This window comes from Pyrus communis, chromosome 8 (genome assembly GCF_041283825.1).
Source record: "Pyrus communis isolate YQ-2024b chromosome 8, ASM4128382v1, whole genome shotgun sequence".
Classification (NCBI taxonomy): Eukaryota; Viridiplantae; Streptophyta; class Magnoliopsida; order Rosales; family Rosaceae; genus Pyrus; species Pyrus communis.
In genome coordinates this window covers 14,285,838-14,307,761 of record NC_142572.1, presented here as the reverse complement: position 1 = coordinate 14,307,761, position 21,924 = coordinate 14,285,838, and the positions used below count along the sequence as shown (strand labels likewise).

Below are 21,924 nucleotides of genomic sequence, written 5' to 3'. Positions count from 1 at the left end.
CTCAAGTTATACAGCAGTATTGGTTCTCTCATAAACGGACGTCTGTTCTTTTAAGACTATTGTATTGATATCAAGAGAAGTGTTGGAATTTAAATGTCTTCATCCAAGTCGGTCAAAGGCACAGTATATGGAATGTAAGTTCAGTGTGAATGGGGTGCAAATGAGATAAGGGTGAGGATTGAAGATCAAGAAGTATCAAAGAGAGAGCTTTCTCTTCGATTTGTCTTTCAAAAGAACGGAAAATTGGATGGTGATCTCAACCATGGATATAAGTTGGATAGATGAAGTGGAATAGTGTATTGGGTATCTTGTGCGATTGATGTATGCCATTAGAGTTGAAGGAGAAATTTTATAGAATGACAATAAGGTCATCAATGCTTTATGGCATAAAAGGTTGGGGAGGTGTTGACCCTAAAAGCTACCAAGCCTACGTGGCGCGCATGCTGAGTAATTAATGAGCTAACTACGTCATTCGATTGATGCGGGACGTGCCAACTTGTCGACCGAGGAGTAAAATTTGTTGATGTTGCGTTGAGTGCGCTGCTGACTTCTTGATCTTGCGATTGCAGCCAAGGAAGGAACATGCCTCGACCTTCGAGTTCTAGAGCCTGAAGACAAGGCTGCTAGTTCTGCGAAGTTTAATATCAAATTCGGTTCAATGTGCCGAATGTGTAACTTGTAACACCTCACTTCGTCGAGATGGCTAATGAGATGACCTCTGCCAATAAGGATTCGAAAATCCTTCTCGACCGAGACTTGGATAGATAACCAGTCAGCCTCAACGCAGTGCTGTTTATCCAAACTGAAGGTGCTCTAGGAACGGTTGATTCTACGACAACAGTGCTGTTTATCCAAATTGAAGATGTCATCGGTTGCCTTCAGAGTGTTGTTTATCCAAACTGAAGCTGTGTTGGCAGAAAAAGAAAAAAAAAAAAATCTCAAGATGTTTGAGAGGTTTGCATAGGGCAATTTGTGTGTTGAATTGGAGAAAGTTTTTTTAGTCATCTGCCGCTTGGTATTTATAGAGACCCGCATGCTCAAGTCGTGGAAACCAATCCCAATTGCATTGTGATTCTGAGTCTTTATCTGTTGCTAACCCCATACCTTATCACATCAATCAAAACCTGATGTCATCTTGAGAACCTGACCTTCCATCAAATTCGGCTTTCAAAGATTTATCCTGATGCAATCTTGTTTTGACGAGATTATTGGCAACATTCAATGTATATTGTTGTTTTGACCATATAGGAAAACAAAATAATATTCTTTCATTATCCCTTCAAGACCCATCTGATCATGCCATCCCATCATCCAAAACTCATCTGATCACGCCAAGTGCTGATCTCTGCACGTTCTGTCAACAAACCCCAATTAATTCGAACTCTGTTGTTGTTGCTTCCATTAGAGGTAATGAGAATCTCATTTATCCCATCGTATAATTGTAAAGATGAATCATATTGAAACATAATTATTATGATAAAAATCATACTATTATCCCTTAACAATAACAAAACTATCTTCATTGTTCGATCGACGGTGTAGAAGCATGTTTACTCAACGGTCTCGATTACTCGGGTCGATGGTGTAAATTTGGGCCTAAACATTGCCCCCCAATTTCCTTGAACTTCAGCTCGTAAGCCGAATGTTTAAGGAAATTAACTGTTCGTAGCCAACAGCATTTCGTCATATTGCCAAAACAAAGTTTGTTCCTCAACATTAAAATCACCTCCGTTCTGCCACTGTTGTAAAACTGGGCCAAGGCCGAGAAGAATTGGGGTCGAGCAAATGATATGTTTTATATTGGCTCGGCATGATAATCAAGCTTTGGCCGAGCTGGCTTGCCTATATACATATATATAACATGATTGCCTCGGCCTGTCTATATATATATATGTAAACCGTTATGTGCCGAGCACCCATATATATATATATATATATATATATATATATATATATATATATATATATATATATATATAAACGAGCCTATGCCGAGTACCAGCTCGCCGAGCTCGGCATGTGTGATATATACATAGACAGAGCACGGGATGGTCCTCAACTCAGTAGAACAACCTTTATTTAAACAAGCCTAGTGTGAATTGAACTACCAGGCCGTCAATCACGTAGACTCTCCACTGTACTGCATGGGATGTTCTTCGGCCCCCTTTATTTTCTTAAGCATCGGCCTGCACGGCCGAACGGTGAAGAAAATAATTTATTCACTCTCCTCTTTTTTTTTTTTTTTCGCCAAAGAAAATGAAAAGTAGCCGAACCATAATTAGAAGGAGGCCAACAACGCTTTATTCCAAGCCGAGACCTATTTGTATTAAAATTTTTAAATTGATTTCGCTCTAGGCCGAATAAAGGATTTTCTCCAAATATTTGTACTCTGGTGAAAAAAATTTCATTTTCAACCGCCGAATGTGTTGAACAATTATTATGCCCCTTAGGCATAATTACCCTATTAATTTCGGCTTTTAACTCGAACAACTTAGCCGAATGGGATTTCGCCATATCGGCTTTATCGCCAATAACCATATCCACTATCATGGTTTCGGCATCTAAGACCATGTCTTGGCCCTGTTTGTTATTGGAGCACTCCTCTGACGAATAATTTTCGAAGCTGATTTGTGGCTCAGAAACTGGAACTTTTTCTTCTAGGCCTACCACAATTTCAGTCTCGACTAAAACAATAGGTGGCCTAGGTTCTTCTCCGGCCATCTCGACCATCTTCTTTGGCCGAATTTTAATTGTGGCCGGAGCGAAAAATTGCCCCCCAACCTTTTGATCCAACCATTCTTCAAATGGAATTGATTTGAACCCAATAGGCGTTTTCTTATCGAGCCACTCATAATATCGAGCTCTATCTTCATTTAACCATTGATCTTGTAAGCTGTGATGAACCTTCACCTTTCTCATTTGAGAGAAAGATTTTTGCCTTTCTTCATTTGCTTCAATGATCCAGTCAAGGCTTTTTTGTTGCTCGACAATTTCCTTGAATAGGCGCCAAATCTCATCCTCTCTGAGATCTTGATTTATCATGTGAACTCCGTAGTTTTAGCACATGTCTCACCGGGCGTGTCAAAATGTTGATCCTAAAAACTACCAAGCCTATGTAGTGCGCAGGCCGAGTAACTAATGAGCTAACTATGTCCTTCGGTTGATACGGGGCGTGCCAACTCGTCAGCCAAGCTCGGCTGAGGAGTAAAATTTGTTGATGTTGAGTTAAGCGCACTGCTGACTTCTTGATCTTGCGACTGCGGCCGAGGAAGGAACACGCCTCGGCCTTCGGGTTCTAAAGCTTGAAGACAAGGCTGCTAGTTTTGCGAAGTTCAATATCAAATTCGGCTTTCAATGTGCCGAATGTAGTAACTTGTAACACCTCACTTCGCCGAGATGACTAATGAGATGACCTCTACTAATAAGGATTCGAAAATCCTTCTCAATCGAGACTTGGATAGATAACCAGTCGGCCTCGACGCAGTGCTGTGTATCCAAACTGAAAGTGCTCCGGGAACGGTTGATTCTACAGCAACAGTGATGTTTGTCCAAACTAAAGATGTCACCGGTTGCCTTCACAGTGATGTTTATCCAAACTGAAGGTGTGTTGGCAGAAAAAGAAAATAAAAAAAATCTCAAGATGTTTGAGAGGTTTGCGCAGGGCAATTTGTGTGTTGAATTGGAGAGAGCTTTTTTAGTCGTCTACCGCTTGGTATTTATAGAGACCCGCATGCTCAAGTCGTGGAAACCAATCCCAATTGCATTGTGACTCTAAGTCTTTATATGTTGCTAACCCCATACCTTATCACATCAATCAAAACCTGCTATCATCTTGAGAACCTGACCTTCCATCAAATTCGGCTTTCAAAGATTTATCCTGATGCAATCTTGTTTTGACTAGATTATTGGCAACATTCAATGTATATTGTTGTTTTGACCATATAGGAAAACAAAATAATATTCTTTCATTATCCCTTCAAGACCCATCTGATCACGCCATCCCATCATCCAAGACTTATCTGATCACGCCAAGTGCTGATCTTTGCACATTCTGTCAACAAACCCCAATTAATTCGAACTCTGTTGTTGTTGCTTCCATTAGAGGTAATGAGAATCTCATTTATCCTATTGTATAACTATAAAGATGAATCATATTGAAAGATAATTATTATGATAAAAATCATATTATTATCCCTCAACAATAACAAAACTATCTTCACTCTTCGATCGATGGTGTAGAAGCATGCTTACTCAACCGTCTCGATTACTTGGGCCGATGGTGTGAATTTGGGCCCAAACAGGACAAAATTAAGAATGAGGATATTTGAAGTAAACTAGGAGTTGCTCAATTGAAGGTAAGATGAGAGAAAACCAGTTAAGGTGATCTGGACATTTGAGCCGAAGACAAACACATACTTTGGTTAGAATTATGAGACAAATGTTGAGTGAAAAATGTAGTGTAAGATCTAGAAAGACTTTAACCAAAAAAAAAAAAAAAAAACCTCTTAAGTAAAAACAGAGTACTTGAAACTAACAAAAAACTTAACGTAAAACTGACATCAATATAGATGTTCTCACTTTGTAAACTAAGGCTTTGTTGATTTTATTCTTGTTGTAACGTATTCATGTTGGGGAGTTATTGACTTGACGTGCACGCACGTATCCATATTCCGGAGTTATTGACTTGACGTGCACGCGCGTGTCCATATTCCGGAGTTATTGATTTGACGTGCACGGGCGTGTGCAATTGATGCAAAGACGATAGCAACATATATTGATGCTTTCAGGTGATCCCTCCGTGTTAAAATGTTGCAGGTTACAAGGTGTTTGACGAAAAGCATGACGACATCCGCAAAATTTGTATGCTCCTTCGTGGAAAAGAATCCTCTTCAGATCTCTTCTTCCTAATTCACTAAATTTAAAAATTCAGACTATTGAAATTTGATTCAACAACTACAAACAGAAACTTTCTTTAAAAGTTATAATAACTTTAGCCGTTTGATCAAATTTCAACGGTCCGAATTCCCGAACTTGGTAGATTAGAAGGAAATGATCTAGAGAGGATCCCTTTCCCTCTCTCGTGATCCACTTAGGGTCAACCCTTAGATATACGACGCCATCCATTCTTACAAGTCCTGTCGTTTTACTGGAGGACAGAATAAAACACTGGAAGGAAAAGGAAACCCAAAGATTAATTAATACCACTATGATATCTGGTAAAAAAATACTACTCGTCTTTAACACCAACTTAAACGATAACTATGTTACAGTTAAACACCAAAACCATTGCTCATATAATCTTCATCCCCACTGCTATAGGATTCCATCCCATCACTGTCGTCGTCGTCGTCATCCTCCTCTCCATCCGTCACAATCTCCAGCATTCCACCTCCGGTCTCAAAGTCATCCACGATGAAATCTCCGTCGTCATCGTCATCATCGTCACTCACGCCATCATCGTCATCGCCATTGCTCATATCATCCATATCACTATCATCCCCATCAAGATCCGGGCCCAGTATGGGGTCCACGTCCCCATCATCGTCGTCTTCGGAATCCTCATCTTCTTCTTCACTCTCAGCATCATCGGGATCGGAATCATCGTCGGTCGGCCTTCGTCGACCAATTTCATAAACTCTAGCAGAGGCTAACATGTCATCTTGGTCGTCCATTGTGATCAACCCAACAAACGAATCAGTAGGTTCTGTTGCAAAGTCGAGGACACAACGATCAACCGGAATAGTGGCAATGTCAGAGTAATTAACTGCGTCCACTGTGCGGAAAGCAGCAAAGAGTGGATGCTTTACGCGTCGGGTGTGAACTGCTGACATGACATCGTCAAGATTTCTTCTGAGGATTGCATAAATTACATCACCACGAGCATTGAAAGTTATTGTTGTTTGGTCTAACGAAGGTACACTTCTAAGGAGTCTAAATTTCCGGAGATCCCAGACTTCGGAGTTTATAATCACCTGTTGGATAATTACACTAATCAGAACAGAATTGATCAAGAAAGGGGAAGAATACAAGCTTGCGAGAAGACAAAAAAAGCCAACGATATTATGTTGGCAATAAAAAGAATATGATAAAGTGAAATGGAAGTGCAGTTATACATACCTCGTTCCCAGCAGGATGGAAGCCACCACCCCCATGATCCGTAAACTGATCAAAACGATGAATAGGGGTAGAAACCCGCCTGTCCCACAGGACCCCATTCCAAAGCAGCATTGTGTCAGAAGGGTTGAAATGTATTTGTGAGTAAACATGTCCACGACCTGTAGAGCTAGAAGATGTGTCAGACAGTTTCGATTCCAACTGGCTAGTTTGGATGTCATACAGGAGAATCTCTCTCCGAGCAGGCTCTGTTGATAGAGCAGCAAAAATATCCCCAAAATTGCTAAATCTTGCAGCCTTGCACCCTTCAAAGGAATGCATAGGCCCAGCAGAGACTGAAGATGCCTCCCACAACCTCACATCCTGGGCGCTTGACGAAAGCACAAGTTCGGTCTCACCAGAAAGACGTGACTGAACAAGCGTTACAGGAGACTGGTGGCTTGCACAACTCTCCAGTACGTTGCTGCTATTGGAGTCAAAAATTTTGAGCTCTCCACCATGGCTGCCTACTGCAATGTGAGAGGAATCACTAAGAAAGGAAATGCATGTCAAAGGGGTACCAGAATCATCACGACAAGTTCGCCACGGTCGGAATCTACTGTAAACAAACTGACGGTCCTTACGATTACCGTGAACCCCACCATATATGTTTCTGAACTCACGTGTGCCAAGCCGGGCTGTTGCATTCGATGGGGCATCGAGGTTTCGTTTTGGTTCAGGACAAACATGGGGGTGTAAAAGAGAGAGTGGTGGAAGAGTGGTTATAGGTGCAGGACACTGGCGATGCTGGTGCTTCAAATACTGAATAACCACAGAGTCTAGAGTTAATCGCTCTGAGTTGCTTGGTTGAGGGTCACTCTGAAGCCCAAATTGGGAGCTGGGTGTTGCAAGGTTGACACTAGAACTACCATACTGGTTATCATCCTGATAATCTGATGGCAAACAAGCTGGTGTTGATCGACCATACTGATCTCTCAAGTTGGCAGTTGGGGTAGAGAATCCAACAGGATCAGTTAGTAGGGCACTCTTCCGCACCGTGGTCGGTGTAGGACAAACCGGAGACCGAAGTCCATAGTCGCCAGTGTGAAGGCGTTTCCCAGACAATAACAAACACCCAGGATCCTTCAGCTCAGATAATTTTCGTTTCATTGGCAAGCCAATCGGCGTCTTACAATGGGACTCAGTATCGGTGGTAGGTTTTGGCAGGGATACTGAAGGAGTTTCTGATGCATTTGCAGAAGCAGAAAACTGTTTTGCTGCACTAAAAACTTTCCTGGGCGATGTGAGGTGAGAGTCATTAGACTGATTCTTTGACTGTAGACCAAGATTAGGAGAGAAAACTAGAGGTTTTTTCTTCGTATATGAGAAAGTAGGATCAAATTTTAATTCCTCATCCTTTGCTGTAATCTTTGATTTGTTTGTAAGAAACCCACTTGAGGTTCGACCAGAGGGCCACTGAATTTGTCCTGAAGGGGCTTCTTGTGTGGCTTGCTGAACAAGAGATGAGGGGGCAGCCAAAGATGGCAAAGGCATCAACTGAGCCTCTTTTAGCAGAGAGGCAGCTGTTGTGGCCAACCCAGATGCCTGAAGGTGTTCATGTATTAATAGCAGTAGTTCCCTGAATTTTCAAGCATACATGTATGTACAGAGAGGAAAATTAGTAAGCAGAAAAATTCAAAAGCAATGAAGTTCAAATGAAGAATGGAATAACAAAAGAAATCGCTCCATACTTGGAATGGTATGTGATAGGAGTGGCAGCCGCTATAGCTGCCCTTTCTAAGCGCCTCAATGTTGGCATAGCAGCATCAGTGGCAGCCAATGTGCTAGCTCGTCCCGAATTCGTCACAATCTACAAGAAAAAGAAATATGAAATGAGTTTAAACTATGAACTAATAAATCTGTGGGACAAAGGGGAGGGGGCAAAAGAATATGGAATCAAATATATTCTTTGGATGTAAATTAAAGCCGTTAAAAAGTAATCCACAACCCCATATCGTTTTTAAAACTAATTTTGATAGATTGGAACACTAGTACAAGAAGAGAAATGCTTACTGCAATGAGCTCAATCGCTGCCTGTGAAAGTTCAGCTTGCCACCTGCCTTGTTCAGTTCCGTTCGTCTGGCTACCTGAATCTCGAATCAGTTCTGATAATTTCTTCCCAACCTAGAACATCAAATTGCACTTAGTAGCAGCTAGCACACAAAAATTGATTTATCACATAAGGTCCTAACTTCAGGCATTGACACAACAAAACCATAATTGAGATTTTGAAGACGATAACTTGATGGATACAGTGAAGAATAACAATAAAAGGCTTCAATATGTTTGGAGTAAACTCTAAAGTTGAAATATCTGAGGTACATGCCCAATCATTGCAAGACTGAGGATATAACTCAAAAAGCCTTCAATTTGAACTAGTGAAGTGACAGAAAAATTGATAAGTCATTTACCTGGAGTTTTGTCAATATATGGGCAATAGTATCATCTCTGGCTAAACCAAGAAGGACTCGGCAAGCAAGTGCACGGAGACAGTCAAGTGCTGCGGGAGGAGAATATATTCGGGGTTGGAGGAGATGCAGAAGAACCTTTATACCATTGTTGGCACGAACAGACTCCCTAGCTTGGCGATAGCCTTGCTCTAATTGTGCAGCCATGCCTGCACAGCCTGCCCCAACTCCTAAAGATATTCGGCGATCCCCCACCAATCCTGAAGTTGGTGTGGCAGCAGGAGCATGTGTGCTGCTACTGTTGAACTGTGTACCAGGAGCTGCCGTGGAGCCTCGATCTGCTACAGCTGATTCCCCAGAAGGACCAGTAGAGGGTTGGGCAGACTGCTGACCTTGTGCAAGTATGGGTGATTTACAACTGATTGATGGTGGAGGACAGACAAGATTGACCAACACATTAAGGGCCGATTGAATGATCTGAGAAGATACAAATAGGTAATCGGATTAAATGCATTGATATAAGAAAAGCAACACATCAAAGTAAGAAATGAAGTCATAAGCACGTCTTTACCTCGGCGTCCACGTAGCTACCACCAACACTTGCTGCATCTAAAATGACAGCTATAGCAACACGATTATTGCTTACTGTTGAATTCATGATCATCTTGCGGCTGCTAGGGACCAATGTCACAATATGCAAAACACCTAATGCATATTGAAGTAAATCATGTAAATAACGCTCAACAGGTGGAGCCTGCAGAAAGAAAAATCAGGTATAATAAGATACGGAATATAAAGTGAAAAGGCAATAGGGCACACTGGAAGTTCATGTTGCAAGAGCGGGGAATTCAATAAAACCTGGGCACAAATCTTGTGAGAGAGACTTAAATGTAATATATTATACCTGGCATAACTCCAACATAGTAATATGTCCATTAGAACCCAAAAACTTATCGACTGCAGGCCAAGGAGTTCTCACAAATGCAGGACCCAGCTTTCGGTCCTTCTGTAGCTGCAGAAATACTGCATCCATAGCTTCATTACTGATGTCAAGTGGCTTGTAACCTGCCCTTACACTTGGAAGATTCCGAGCTGCACTTCGAGTGTTCTTATTTGGACGAATAGAATCCACAAGCATAATAAGATGTGCTCTGAAGTACTGCCGCAAAGCAACACAAGTGTGGTAAGCTATCTGTTTCTCTGATGAAGTCAGTACTTCTGCAGGTGACCTGTCATTCCGAAGTGATCCTGAACTTGGGAGTCCTAGTGCCCCAGAATTTACTCCTGATCTTACGGATGCAGCATCATTTAAAAGACCCAGTAATTTCTGTAAGCCATCATGAGCATCAAAAGCATCAAGAACTGCCCTGAAAACAAATGCAGCAGCAAAGAATAAGGCTGCATTTTTCCTGGCTTGATCCTGTGAGCACTCAAGAAGTTGAAGAGCTAATTCAACCACCTGGTAGACCACATCTGAAGGAAGAGCACAAACACGCTCCATTATTCCCTAAAAACATAAATAAGTCATCAGTCAAGATCAACAGAGCAGATGGATATCATCACCCTAATCTGAAATCAGAACTCTTAACAGCTAAACTTCACCCGACATGTCATTACCTGGAGAGAGCCGATAGTAAATAAGCAAGAAGAAAGACCAAAGAAGGTTTGAGCAACCCTAGGGACAGCAAGAAGTTTCTGTACGCCACCCCTATCCACAAACAGGGTAGCAAATTTCCGGTGAGCAGCCAAAGCACAGATGAGCTTCATTACATCAGGCAAAAGCATAGCAACCTTTGAAGCCTCTCTATGTCTGGAATTTCGTTGCAATAATGCAAGACATACATCTACCCCCTTCTCATGCAGTACAGGTCCAAGAACTTCGACATATTCTCCTAAAGTCTCAAGACATTGAATACAGTATTTTTCTCTCAACTGTGCAAGGGACTCAGCATCCAGGATGAAGTATTCTTCAGCATCTACATGGTTTTCCGGTTCTATGCTGCTTGAAGTCATTGATTCGGCATTAATGCCACTAGAGCTCCTGCCAATCCATAGAAAATATTATTGCTCACTAAAAGAAGGATATTCTAGCACCTACAAGTCATATTTTTTTTTTTTTTTTTTGAATCATTAAAATTTAAAAAGTTGATACAAGTCTTCTTTATCACCCAGAGGTACCTTACCTTGAAACTTCAACCGAATTGGCAGCATCAATGACAGTAGACGCTGCTCTTGAAGCGGCCAAAACTGCAGCTTCTTCATTATTTGTAGTTCCGAATTCCTGCGTAATTAAGTGGCAAACAACTGAGAAGTGTAAGAAAAAAAGAGACAAAATGGCTACAGAAAGTGACAGTAACATCTTTTGTACCTCTAAAGCTGCACTTTTGACCACTTCAGCAGCAGCATCACCAGCAGCTTTGATTGCTTCTGCAGGTGCATTGGCTGCTCTAGCTTCAGCTTCTGCAGCTCTAACTGCTTTCTTTACTAGCTCAGAAATATCTTTACATCCAACTCTGCAGTCCTGGAAGCAGTCATCGTTATCTGCCCTTTCCAAAAAGAAAACATCTGCACTCTTCCTAGAATCCGGTATTTTTTTCACATCTGAATTTTTTAGCGAACTCCTATCTTTAACGCTCCGTCCATGTCCCAACTGACTACCAGATCCTGGAGAGGTCAAGAGCTGTTCATTCTCTACAACTCCTTCATTGGTCCTTCCCTTCCCTCTAGATCTTGCCCATCCACGGTTGGGTCTGCGCCTTGAGGAGTCATCTCTCCCGATTTCATCAAAATCTCCAGATTTCATCTTTCCATCAGCATCATTGATCTCAACCTCTTCAGCCAATCCATCAGGTGGTTTTGCTCCATCAACACATTGTTCTTCACCAAACGTTTGCCTACTGATACTTCTGACATGATCCCCTTCAACAATCCGATCATCTAAACATCTCTCATCTGTTATCTTTGGATCATCAAAATGATTTGTTTCCAAAATCTGCCGAACCCTAGCACGACCTTCATCTCTACCTCTTATGCAAATAGCACCCGAAGTATTTTTGCTCTCCGCTAAATGAGTAACATCCTTCTGAGTAATACTTGTCTCCCCCAAAACACGCACACGAAGATAACGCATAAGTTTGGCTGACAGCCCAGATGTCAACACATCTTCTACTACTGAACTGCCACTGGTTTCAATAACGATTAAGATATGTCAGCCAAACTAGTAAATAAGAATAAAATGAGGATGCAAAAAAATAAAGATATACTGCAAAAGCATACCCAGCCAAACATACAGCAAGAAGTCCTGTAGAATAGGTCTTCAGCATTTCAAAATCTGAGACCTCCTTCCCCCCCAAATCATGCTTCCATTTCTGATATTCGACCGATGAGATTGAAGTCTCATCCATCACCCAATCTTTTATTCTCTCCAAAACAGCATCTTCAAAAACATGAGGATGCTGTATCACATTTAGGCTTGTCAGATTGATAATAACCCATATTATTCATTTTTTAAGAAAAAACTATGATTAAATGAAAATCAATCATTACAAAGAAAAAAGGGTCTTACAATCCAGGTTAGTGAACAGGTTAAAAGCAGCCTTGCAGCAGCTGCTTGCACAGCAACAGAGTATCTTGTATCTGACAGGTATTTTGAAGATATTAATTCAAAGAAATCTTCATGTTCCTGTAAAAGAGAAAAAAAATTAGGACAGAAAGCTTTTTTTTTCTTTTTGAAACAAGTTACATTCCACTCATATGAATATATTATACCAACCATCCTGAAGATATAAAATGTAAAAGGTAATCACATGCCGAAACCAGTTACCCGGACTGAGGTCCCAAGCCGTCCAATGTAATGTGAAGCCCGACCATTGCCAGATGAATGACCATTCTCTTCCATGTATCTGCATTAAATGAATTTTTTTAATCAATAATTATGGTTCAAAGAGAAATAAAAAAATTACGCCAAGCATACATATAAGATATACAGAGTTATGCAATGACCAAAACAGTGAAAAGTCACCAAATGGTAAATATACATCCATCCAAAGCATTCTGAGCAACGAAAATAATCATGATTACCACCAACATAATAGAATAACCATTTCCTTTAATTAAAAATCAATATTCTTTTCAGATCTCAAACTCTCCTTTCTGCATATGTACATATGCATAACCTATTAACATCAAATCAACCCAAAAGCATATTATGTAACAATTAATAGTTACCACCATTTTTGAAAAAGTCCACGTCTAACCACTCGATCACACCCTAGTGTAACTTCCCAAGTCGAAAGTTCATAATCTAGTGGACTTATTTCCAAATGTCTTTCCTTTGCTGAGATTGAGAGTACAAATTCAAAATCACCAGGAAAAGTTTAACTCATTAACTTCACATCTCAAAGACAGCTTCTTCAACTCACCTATCATTTTGGACTTGAAAAAACCCTAACCTCAAGATACAACTACAATGCTACATCCCATACCGTCCTTAAACCTAACTTCAACCACAGCAAATCATAGACAACCGTCAAGAAAAGTCTTCAAACGACACTTATGTCATACCACCAGCAGGCCATGCATTACTATGTAAAGCCGAGAATGTATTGCTTACTGAGAAATGAAACTCCCACTAAATGACAGTATGAGCTTTCGGAAAATTCACATTACTCACCAATTTCAACAAAACAGCAAGCAAATATATAATCGTACATAGGCCAACAAAAGTCATTAAAATACACACTCAATGCCTTTAAAACCCACAGCCTACAAATTAATCTAAAGCGAAAACCCAATACTTAAAGAAAATAACGAGAACAAGAAGAACAAGAAAATGCAAATTATATCGACAGGCATCAATAAACACAATATAACTACAATATTCGAAAGCTAAAAAGGAAAGAAACTGTTCTAACCGAGACTCTTGAGTTTCAAGGAGCGAGGCAAGGGCGTGAAGAACAGTAGGATTAGGGTTATCAGGCGCGGCAGTGATCTTGTCCATAAGCTTCTGAGCCTTGGCAACCAATTCGTCGCCTTCATTCTTAACCTCCTCCTCCTCTTCCTCATCTTCTTCCTCCTCGCCTCCCTGAGATTGCGATTCTGGCGCCGCCGCCGGCGGAGGCGGTGGAGGCGGAACTGGCGTCCCGGGTTCGCCTTCCTCCCCTTGGCCTTGCCCTAAGTTCTGCTGCTCGTCCATGGCCGCCTCCATATCAAATACAGAGAATCCTAGAGAGAAAAAGTTGTAGAGAGAGAAGGGATTAACAATTGGAAATTGAATTAATATTTTTTGTGTGTGAGTTATGTACGCTATTGTTTTTTTTTTGAAATTGGAATTTCAGGGTTTGTGTTATTTATAATTCTGGAGTTTGCAGAGAGAGAGAAATGAAAGAGGAAGCAACGCAGTGAGCGTTCGTTTTTACAGCGGAGGAGAGAGAGGGACAGTGAGACAGGAAGGTCGAATAGGAAAGTTCCGGAAAGTACCCGACCCGATTAGCTGGAGCCCTACCCTGCCGTTCCCGGCGTTTGTTGGAGGACATTTTACTTTTGGGCTTTTTGTTTGGACTTTTTTTACAGAGGACATTTCCTTCTTTTTTTTATTTTTTATTTTCATGTATAAATTGGATTAACTTTACCACATCACTTATTGCATGTATTTTTTTACTAATCTAAAATTTACCACCACTTACTTACTACTACAGTATAGTGGTACTCATTTTTACTTGTAAGTAAGAAGTCTTAAGTTCGATTTTTGCCAAAAACGAATTTGAATCACATTATTGCAAACTCATTGTCAGGCTTATCCACTCCCCCATCTTTTAATGTAGATAATATCATTTGTTAGAAAGAAAAAACATTTACTACGTCGCTTATGGTATTTAACTTGAGGTGACGCCAATGTATTATTTGGAAAATCAGGATAAAACCATGGTTCATACAAATTTATTATATCACTGTGCATAATATATCGTAAGAAAATAACCGAAAGTTATTCAGTGCTTCGAACTTACGTGGAGATAGGTAGAGAAAATAAAATTTGAGAGATGTTAGTAAGACACCAAAAGTTATTCGGTGCTCCGAACATGACAATGTAAGAGAAGAAAAATGCACTCTTGCAGGAGTACCGACAATAACTCCTTAAAATTTTTTTTTTTTTTAATTTTTTTTTTTGTGATTTATTTTTTTATTTTGGTCAATCAAAAAAAAAAATTAGCTTAAGGAGAAGAGATGAGTAGAATGGTATGGGTCACGACATAAGAAGGTTGATATGTAGGCCCAATGTTTCAGTCAAAAAAGGCCCAATATCAAAAGTGGCATGAGGCGGGAACAACTTAAAACGCACCGTTTTAGCGAGAACAAACCTCTCATCCACCAGAAGACATCGGTCACATTCTTCTTCAGAAAATCCACAAACCAGCAGAAAAGCATTCAAATATGAATTTCAAAACCTTGGAAATTTGGAACTGGATTAAAGAAAAAAATGTCTAAAACTTCTGAAAACCACGACATGCCAATGCTGCAATGCAAACATAAACGTCAGGGTAAGCCGTAAATCAGCGCAAATTCTTAAGGTTTTACATTCATCCAGTGACTTGATAACTAAAACTGAAATCTAGAACAACAGCCTCATAGCGCCCTCTGGATTGCGAACACGCAGACCGGAGAAGCAACGTGCAAACACGAACAAGGCCAAGCCGTGAAACATAACCAATCAAATCATCATCATTTTCTTGCGCTTTAGGTGACGCTTTTTAAGAGCATCAAGCTGCATCATTGCCCAATTACCATCAACAATGTCATCATCATCATTCATCAGAACATCCCTCTCTGTATCTCGAATGGTTCTGGTAACGTCACATGCTGCCTCATACATCCCAAGCCAAGTGGCTAACCACACAAGCACAGAATGGCCTAGGATGTGCCAGAAACATTCTTGGAAAAAAAAATGAAGAACAATGTAGCCGGCACCAAGTTTTCAGTTTCTGTGCAATCGCGTGGTTTCTGCCTGCCATGACTTCAAATGCTTCTGTATTCCTAAAATACAACAGAAATTTCAAATATCGAATCGGGTCAGTTTAGATACACCCGTTGAATCACTATGCACATTTCACACCCAACATTAGACACAATAAGAGATTCAACACTTTTTCAATACAAACACTTCACAAACATTATATGAGCAGCAAAAAAATTTCTCAACATGATCGATGGATCTGTCGGAACAAAATTAAAATGTAGAGACTCTCAATACTTTCTAACACAAAGCTTTCAAATATCGAATTGGGTGATTTTAGATACACCCTTTGAATCATTCTGCACACCCATTCTCCCAACAAGTGTGATACATTATTTTTTTGCATAAACCCTACAAAAAAAAAAGGAAGAAAATGATGAAACTGAATAAATCTGTTTTCTTTCCTTTCTTTTTCTCACAAACCAAACAGAGGAAAAGCAGCAAATAACCACATCTGACAAATAGAAAATAAATAAACGACTTTGCAAGTTATTAAACCCTACACATTCACAAACTTTCAACCCAAAACGAAATTTTCACAAAAAAATTGCCTGTTGGAAAAGATGGTAGCTTTAGCTTTGTGAACGCCGGAAAGAGAGATGGAGCTGCCACGGAAAAAGAACACACTTAAATCAGTAAAATTAAAACCGCCAAATTTCCAAAACCCAGAGCTAAAAACAAATACCTTGACGGGAGTTAATCGGAGGAGATAACGCAGAGAAGTGGGTTTCTGTTCTTCCCTTCTTCCCTCATGAATATTGCCCAGTGCTCTCTCTGCAAGTAACCCACTCCGGCCTATGTGGTAAATAAACAAAGCGAACCTTCATAATATATCCACTGGTCTCTTTTCCTCACTTATGATCAACGGTTTTGGACCGACAAAGTACAAGATCAATGGCTCTGATTAATGAGCACACTCTTGCATTCCAATAAACCCCCACTTTTTCTTAATACGACATGTTTACATTAAAACAGGTAGAGAAATAAATTGGAATTGAATCTGTTATACTTGATAATCGAACTTAAAACTTTTATTATATGCCAGTGAAGAAAAATATCATTATATTATAATATTAATTAGCTACAACAATTCTTCCCGTTTGTTAGCCCATTTTTCTTTCAAAATTTGGCTTGATTTTGAAAAAATTTGAAATTAGTTACCAAATGGTCATTCATTTCAAATCGAAATTAAGTAGTGACATTGGGTGCCTGGTTTTCTAATACAATGACATATTTACAGTAATTAATATGGAATTTGATTATATCACCTAATAGACTAACAATAATAATTGGTATCGACCACTACATTTATGATAATTGAACATAAGACATTTTCCATTCAAATGAAAATGAATAGTACTAAGTCAATGTACTAAATGACGGTTGATAGTTGAACTAAAGCACTAACTTTGATCATGGGGTCAAAATCTCTTTTCTCCTCTTAGTATAGTTTAGGACAATAATATCACTTGTAATAAAAAAAACATTATATGATTTTATTATTTTCAATTGGTTTTTGTCTCGAACCTCTAACTAACATTTGAAATTTCTTACACATCAAAATAGACTCGTCAATAGTCATTAAGATGAGATTTTGATACAATTTCAAAGACGAGACTATACCACTGGAATTCTGCACATTTCAACACCATAGTTTGATTTGCACATGATTTTGATAAGTAACATGGTTTTCACAAATTATTTTTAGTTTCTTACCCACCATTTCTTATTTTTAGTCATCGAATTGAATAAGTCTAACAGAATCAACAACCAAAATTAAGCAAAAATGTGTAAAAAGTTAAAAAGAATGTGTTTTATCATTTCTTTTTTGACAATCATTTAAAACTCCAACTTCCATGCAAGGCTGGCCCCTGGCCTAGTTCGGGTTGGGCAACCGTCCGGGGCCCAACAAAATTGGAGCACCAAAATTATTAGGGTGATGTATTCACATATATTTTCATAAGAGTATAAATTTATAAAATTTGGTTAAATGATCAAGAATTTTAACTAGAATTAATAGTTTGTTGCTTAAAATTAATGAGGATGTGACATCCCGTCCCGAAAACATCAAACGTACATATGAAATGACTACTTTGCCCCTAGTTCGTTTTCGTTACATTATTGGTTGTTTTGTGTGGTGTGGCATGTGTTGGGCCACACACACACACACTCTCACTCTCACTATCTCTCTTTCCCTTTCTCTGTCTCTGTCCCGCGTCTCTCTCTCCCTTCCCATTCACTATAAACGTACGAACACACACACAACTCACTCAAACATTCACAGATCGAAGGAACCAAGTACATTTTAGAGCTCGTGAGGCTCGTGCGAGTGCAACCATACCATTTTCAAGTGAGAACTCTAACGTTTTCACGTCGATTCGAAGTGGTCCGATTTGAGTACTATTCATGCAAAAATAATTTAGTGCGTTGTTGGGATTTTGAAGCTCGTAGGTAGCTTGGAGAGGTTCCCAAGAGTCTCGGAGTAGCTCGTTGGACGAATTTGGACGTCGGGATCACCGTGGTCGAAGTTGGCCGGTTTTGGATTGTGTGGACAGGTATGATCTCGTGGTTTTTGACCTTTAAAAGTGGTATATCGTTGTTCTACTAGTTCTAGGCGTCATTTTGGTACAAAAATCGTGAAAAATGGTTGAGAAACGAGAGAGAAATCGAAGTTAGAAGGTTTTTCCAGTTTCCAGCGCCGGCGAGGTCACCGGAGGTTCGCCGGGGAAGGAGACGGAATATTCCGTCAAGTCTGACGGAATATTCCTGACGCCGTCAGCGTGCCAGGCACGTGCCTGCGCGTGGCCGACGCGTGTGGCCGTGCCTTGGCCGGTGCGTGCGGCGATGGAAAATTTTTCTAAAAATTTGGGTGTGATCCTGAGGTTGTGTAGAGCACGTTGGTATATTCATTTGTCCAATTTGAGCAATGTATGAGAAGTTATTACGAGAAGTTGGTTATGTGCTTTAAAATTGACGTTTTTATAGTTGTTTCGCATATAGGTGATACGTATCCCGAGGACGAGCGTGGTCACTCGAGGCAGGGGGGCTACGACCCTTCCACATACCAATGAGTGGGCTTTTGGTTTTCCGTATATACCTATATACATTTATTTTCCCAGAAATTGTTTAAAAAGGGTTAATTGTTTTATGCCATGCACCATATTATTATCGTTTATGCATCATTGCATGCATTAGTAGTGGCATACATATACATATACATATTTGGTGCTGTGGACGCACAGGTAAGTGCCAGGTAAGTGGTATTCATGTTTATATTCAGTAGTGGTTTGAGATGCTTAGAGAGCTCATAACCTGCACCCCCGGTGTTAGTGCTCCCGCCCAGAGTAGGGCACAGTCCTTCACGTGATGTTCACCTCCCGCACCACACGCTCAGCTTGGATCCAAGTTAGGTGCACAGTCCTGTCGTACAGACCACTTCAGGTGGTTCCGACTCGTAGGTGACCCGCGATTATTCGTACAGCCTTCACGTGATCGTAGCACTAGAGCGTATATATGTATTACACCCAGGCCTGTCGTACATACCACTTTAGGTGGTTCCAACTCGTAGACAGGTTCAGTTATTGAGTTTGAGATTTGAGCTCTATATGCAGCTGTACAGGTCACGTTAGGTGACTCCGGCTGCTAGATTATATGTTATGATTATGATTTATACCTGGGCACTTGCATTTCGTTATGAGATTTTGTCATGGCATATTCTTGAGCATGGTTGGCATATCTATACATACGTATATATGTTTATTTTCTGGGAAGTATACAGGTTTTACGGCGAGGGGTTAGAATGTATTTTATTAAATGGTTTTCGAAAAGCTTTGTTTTTGCCCACTCACACTTTTGTTTTGCGCCCTTCCAGGTTCTAATTGCTTAGCAGGTTCGGTGGTTTCCCCGAGGGCTTTTCCGGCATTTCTGACAGACACTCACCAGCGTAGGGTCACCTTCGGGTGTACTGTTGTCGCATCTTTTCTTTGGAATGCTGTAGACTTATCGCTCTGAATTTAGCGTCTCACTTACGCTAGCACTTGTTTTTAGTACTTTGTATGCTAGTTTTTAAATTATTCGTACTTTTATATTTCTATTTCATTAGCTTCCGCACGTGCACATGGTTACGTCACCTCCGTGTGACGGCCAGCACGCCCTGATTTTGGTCGGGGTGTGTCAGTTTGGTATCAGAGCCTAGGTTTGGCAGTCCTGTGTCTTTGTGAGTATTCTAACGGTTTTGGTGTCTTCTGTCAGAATTATGCCGCCTCGTCGGGAACCACGTCGCTCTTCTGAGTCTAGCTTCCCCGATGTTGCTCAGCTGGGGGAAGTTATTGCTACAGCCCTTCAGTCAGTGATGTGCCCTCCTCAGAGGACTCCTCTGGAGACTATGTACAATCTGAAATTGGATAAGTTCGAAGGTAATGAGGGTCACGAGGGCGCAGAGCGATGGTTAGAGCACATAGAGAAGATTTTCCGTGTGTTACACTATCAGGGGAACCTTCCTGTTGAGAGGTGGGTCGAGACGACCTCATGGTTTCTGGGTACGGAGTCTGCAGCCTGGTGGGAGCAGGAGCTCCGTCGCCTGACTTTAGCTGAAAAGACTGATTGGGACGTTTTCAAAGAGTTGTTCAAGAAGAGATTTGTGCCCCCTGAGTACATTGATCGTAAGAAGCAGGAGTTCACCGAGCTGAGACAGCAGAAGATGACGGCTAATGAGTACTATCGCAGGTTTACTGATCTGTCTCATTACCATCCTGACGTCGCTGGTAATCCGACGGAGATGCTTCGTCGTTTCCACCTAGGTACTAAGAAGAAGTGGCGTTCGATGACGACTACTACTCATTGTGAGACCTACCAGGATTTCTACGAGATATTTTTGAGGATTGAGGATTCTGAGAACATGTCGAGCGAGAGTGAGGAAGAAGAAAAAGATGGCAATCAGAAGAAAGATGACAAGGGTAAAGGTCAAGCGTCGCTTGGGCCTCGTAGGACTCAGAACTTCAAGAGGGGTGGTGCTAGTTCGAGTTCTTATAGTGATGGCTTCAGTGCCACTGGACAGGGATGAGGAGGAAGATTTTCTGGTGGTGCTAGAGGCCAGAGGCAGGGTGATAGCGGCAGAGGCAGAGCCCCAGTTTGCCGCAGATGTAACAACCGACATTTCGGCGAGTGTAGGCGTGGCAGCAGTGGTTGCTTCACGTGTGGGCAGGTGGGACATAGAGCTGCAAATTGTCCCCAGAGTCAGCAGCAGAAACCGCAGCAGACTTTCATGCCACCACCTGCACCGATCCAGCAGATCCAGGGTCCGAGTAGCTATGGCCAGGCAGGTCGAGGTGGTGTCTACCACTACCAGGGTGATGCTGTCCCTTATGCTCTTGGACAGTATCAGTATCCCCAGGATCCCTATTCTCAGGGTGGCTATCCTCAGTATTCTGGCGGCTATATGCCGTATCCTCCAACCGCAGCCGGCGGTTCTCAGTGGTACCAGGGAGGACAGTATCAGCAGGGAGAGATTGCCACTAGTAGTGCAGGGTCTTCGAGACAGTCGGGTCAGCCCAGTCAGGGGCGTGGTGCTCAGGGGCGTGGTGCTCAGAGGTCGCGGCGAACGTCAGCAGGGCCAGGGGCGTCTTCACAATATTTATCTGCAGGACGCTCAGAACAACCCAGACTTGATTATGGGTACGTTAAACATTCTTGGTTATTTTGCTAGAGTCTTAATTGATTGCGGAGCTACGCATTCTGTGATTTCTCATACATTTGCTCAAGTGACGCAACCTCGCCCCACACCTCTAGGGTATGATTTAGAGTTCGCTATGCCTAGAGGAGAGAGATGCATTGTAGATCGTGTGTACCCAGGCTGTCCAGTGATAGTTGAGGGTGTTGCTTTGCCAGCCGATCTTATCCTGTTAGATATTGTTGACTTTGATGTGATTCTGGGCACGGATTGGTTGCACTTTTATCGTGTCAATATTGATTGTTACGGGAAAGTAGTTACATTTCACCGTCCTGGACTACCTGCGGTTACTTTTGTGGGTGAGCAGAGTGGGGTAAGACATGGCGTTATTTCGGCGTTGCGAGCGAAAAAGTCGTTGTCTAAGGGTTGCCAGGGGTACCTAGCTCATGTGGTGCTAGATGAGGCTGTTCCTCACAGAGTTGAGGACGTGAGAGTGGTTAGACACTTTCCTGATGTTTTCCCCGAGGATTTACCTGGTTTACCCCCAGATCGAGACGTGGATTTCACTATTGAGTTGCTTCTAGGTACTAATCCTATTTCTTTGACTCCTTATCATATGGCTCCCGCGGAGTTAAGGGAATTGAAAGTTCAGTTGCAGGAGTTAGTGGATAAGGGATTTATTCAAC

General features: G+C 41.3%; 1 protein-coding gene across 2 annotated transcripts; it reads right to left on the bottom strand.

Annotated features, from left to right (window-relative positions):
* Window positions 1-5,173: 5,173 nt before the first annotated feature.
* On the bottom strand, window positions 5,174-14,097 carry DCAF1 (DDB1-CUL4 associated factor 1). 2 transcript variants are annotated; one of them, XM_068456817.2, is made up of 15 exons: window positions 13,979-14,097; window positions 13,475-13,784; window positions 12,385-12,463; window positions 12,127-12,243; window positions 11,838-12,016; window positions 10,930-11,743; window positions 10,745-10,842; window positions 10,179-10,602; window positions 9,466-10,068; window positions 9,133-9,315; window positions 8,565-9,038; window positions 8,167-8,277; window positions 7,845-7,963; window positions 6,118-7,732; window positions 5,174-5,972 (listed from the first exon to the last, which is right to left on the bottom strand). In XM_068456817.2, the coding sequence occupies exons 2-15, from the start codon at window positions 13,765-13,767 to the stop codon at window positions 5,271-5,273; spliced, it is 5,811 nt and encodes a 1,936-aa protein (XP_068312918.2). In that variant the 5' UTR covers window positions 13,768-13,784; window positions 13,979-14,097; the 3' UTR covers window positions 5,174-5,270. The 2 variants fall into 2 exon arrangements, with proteins under 2 accessions (XP_068312918.2, XP_088554663.1); XM_088698537.1 differs by having other exon boundaries at window positions 14,040-14,056.
* Window positions 14,098-21,924: the final 7,827 nt, after the last annotated feature.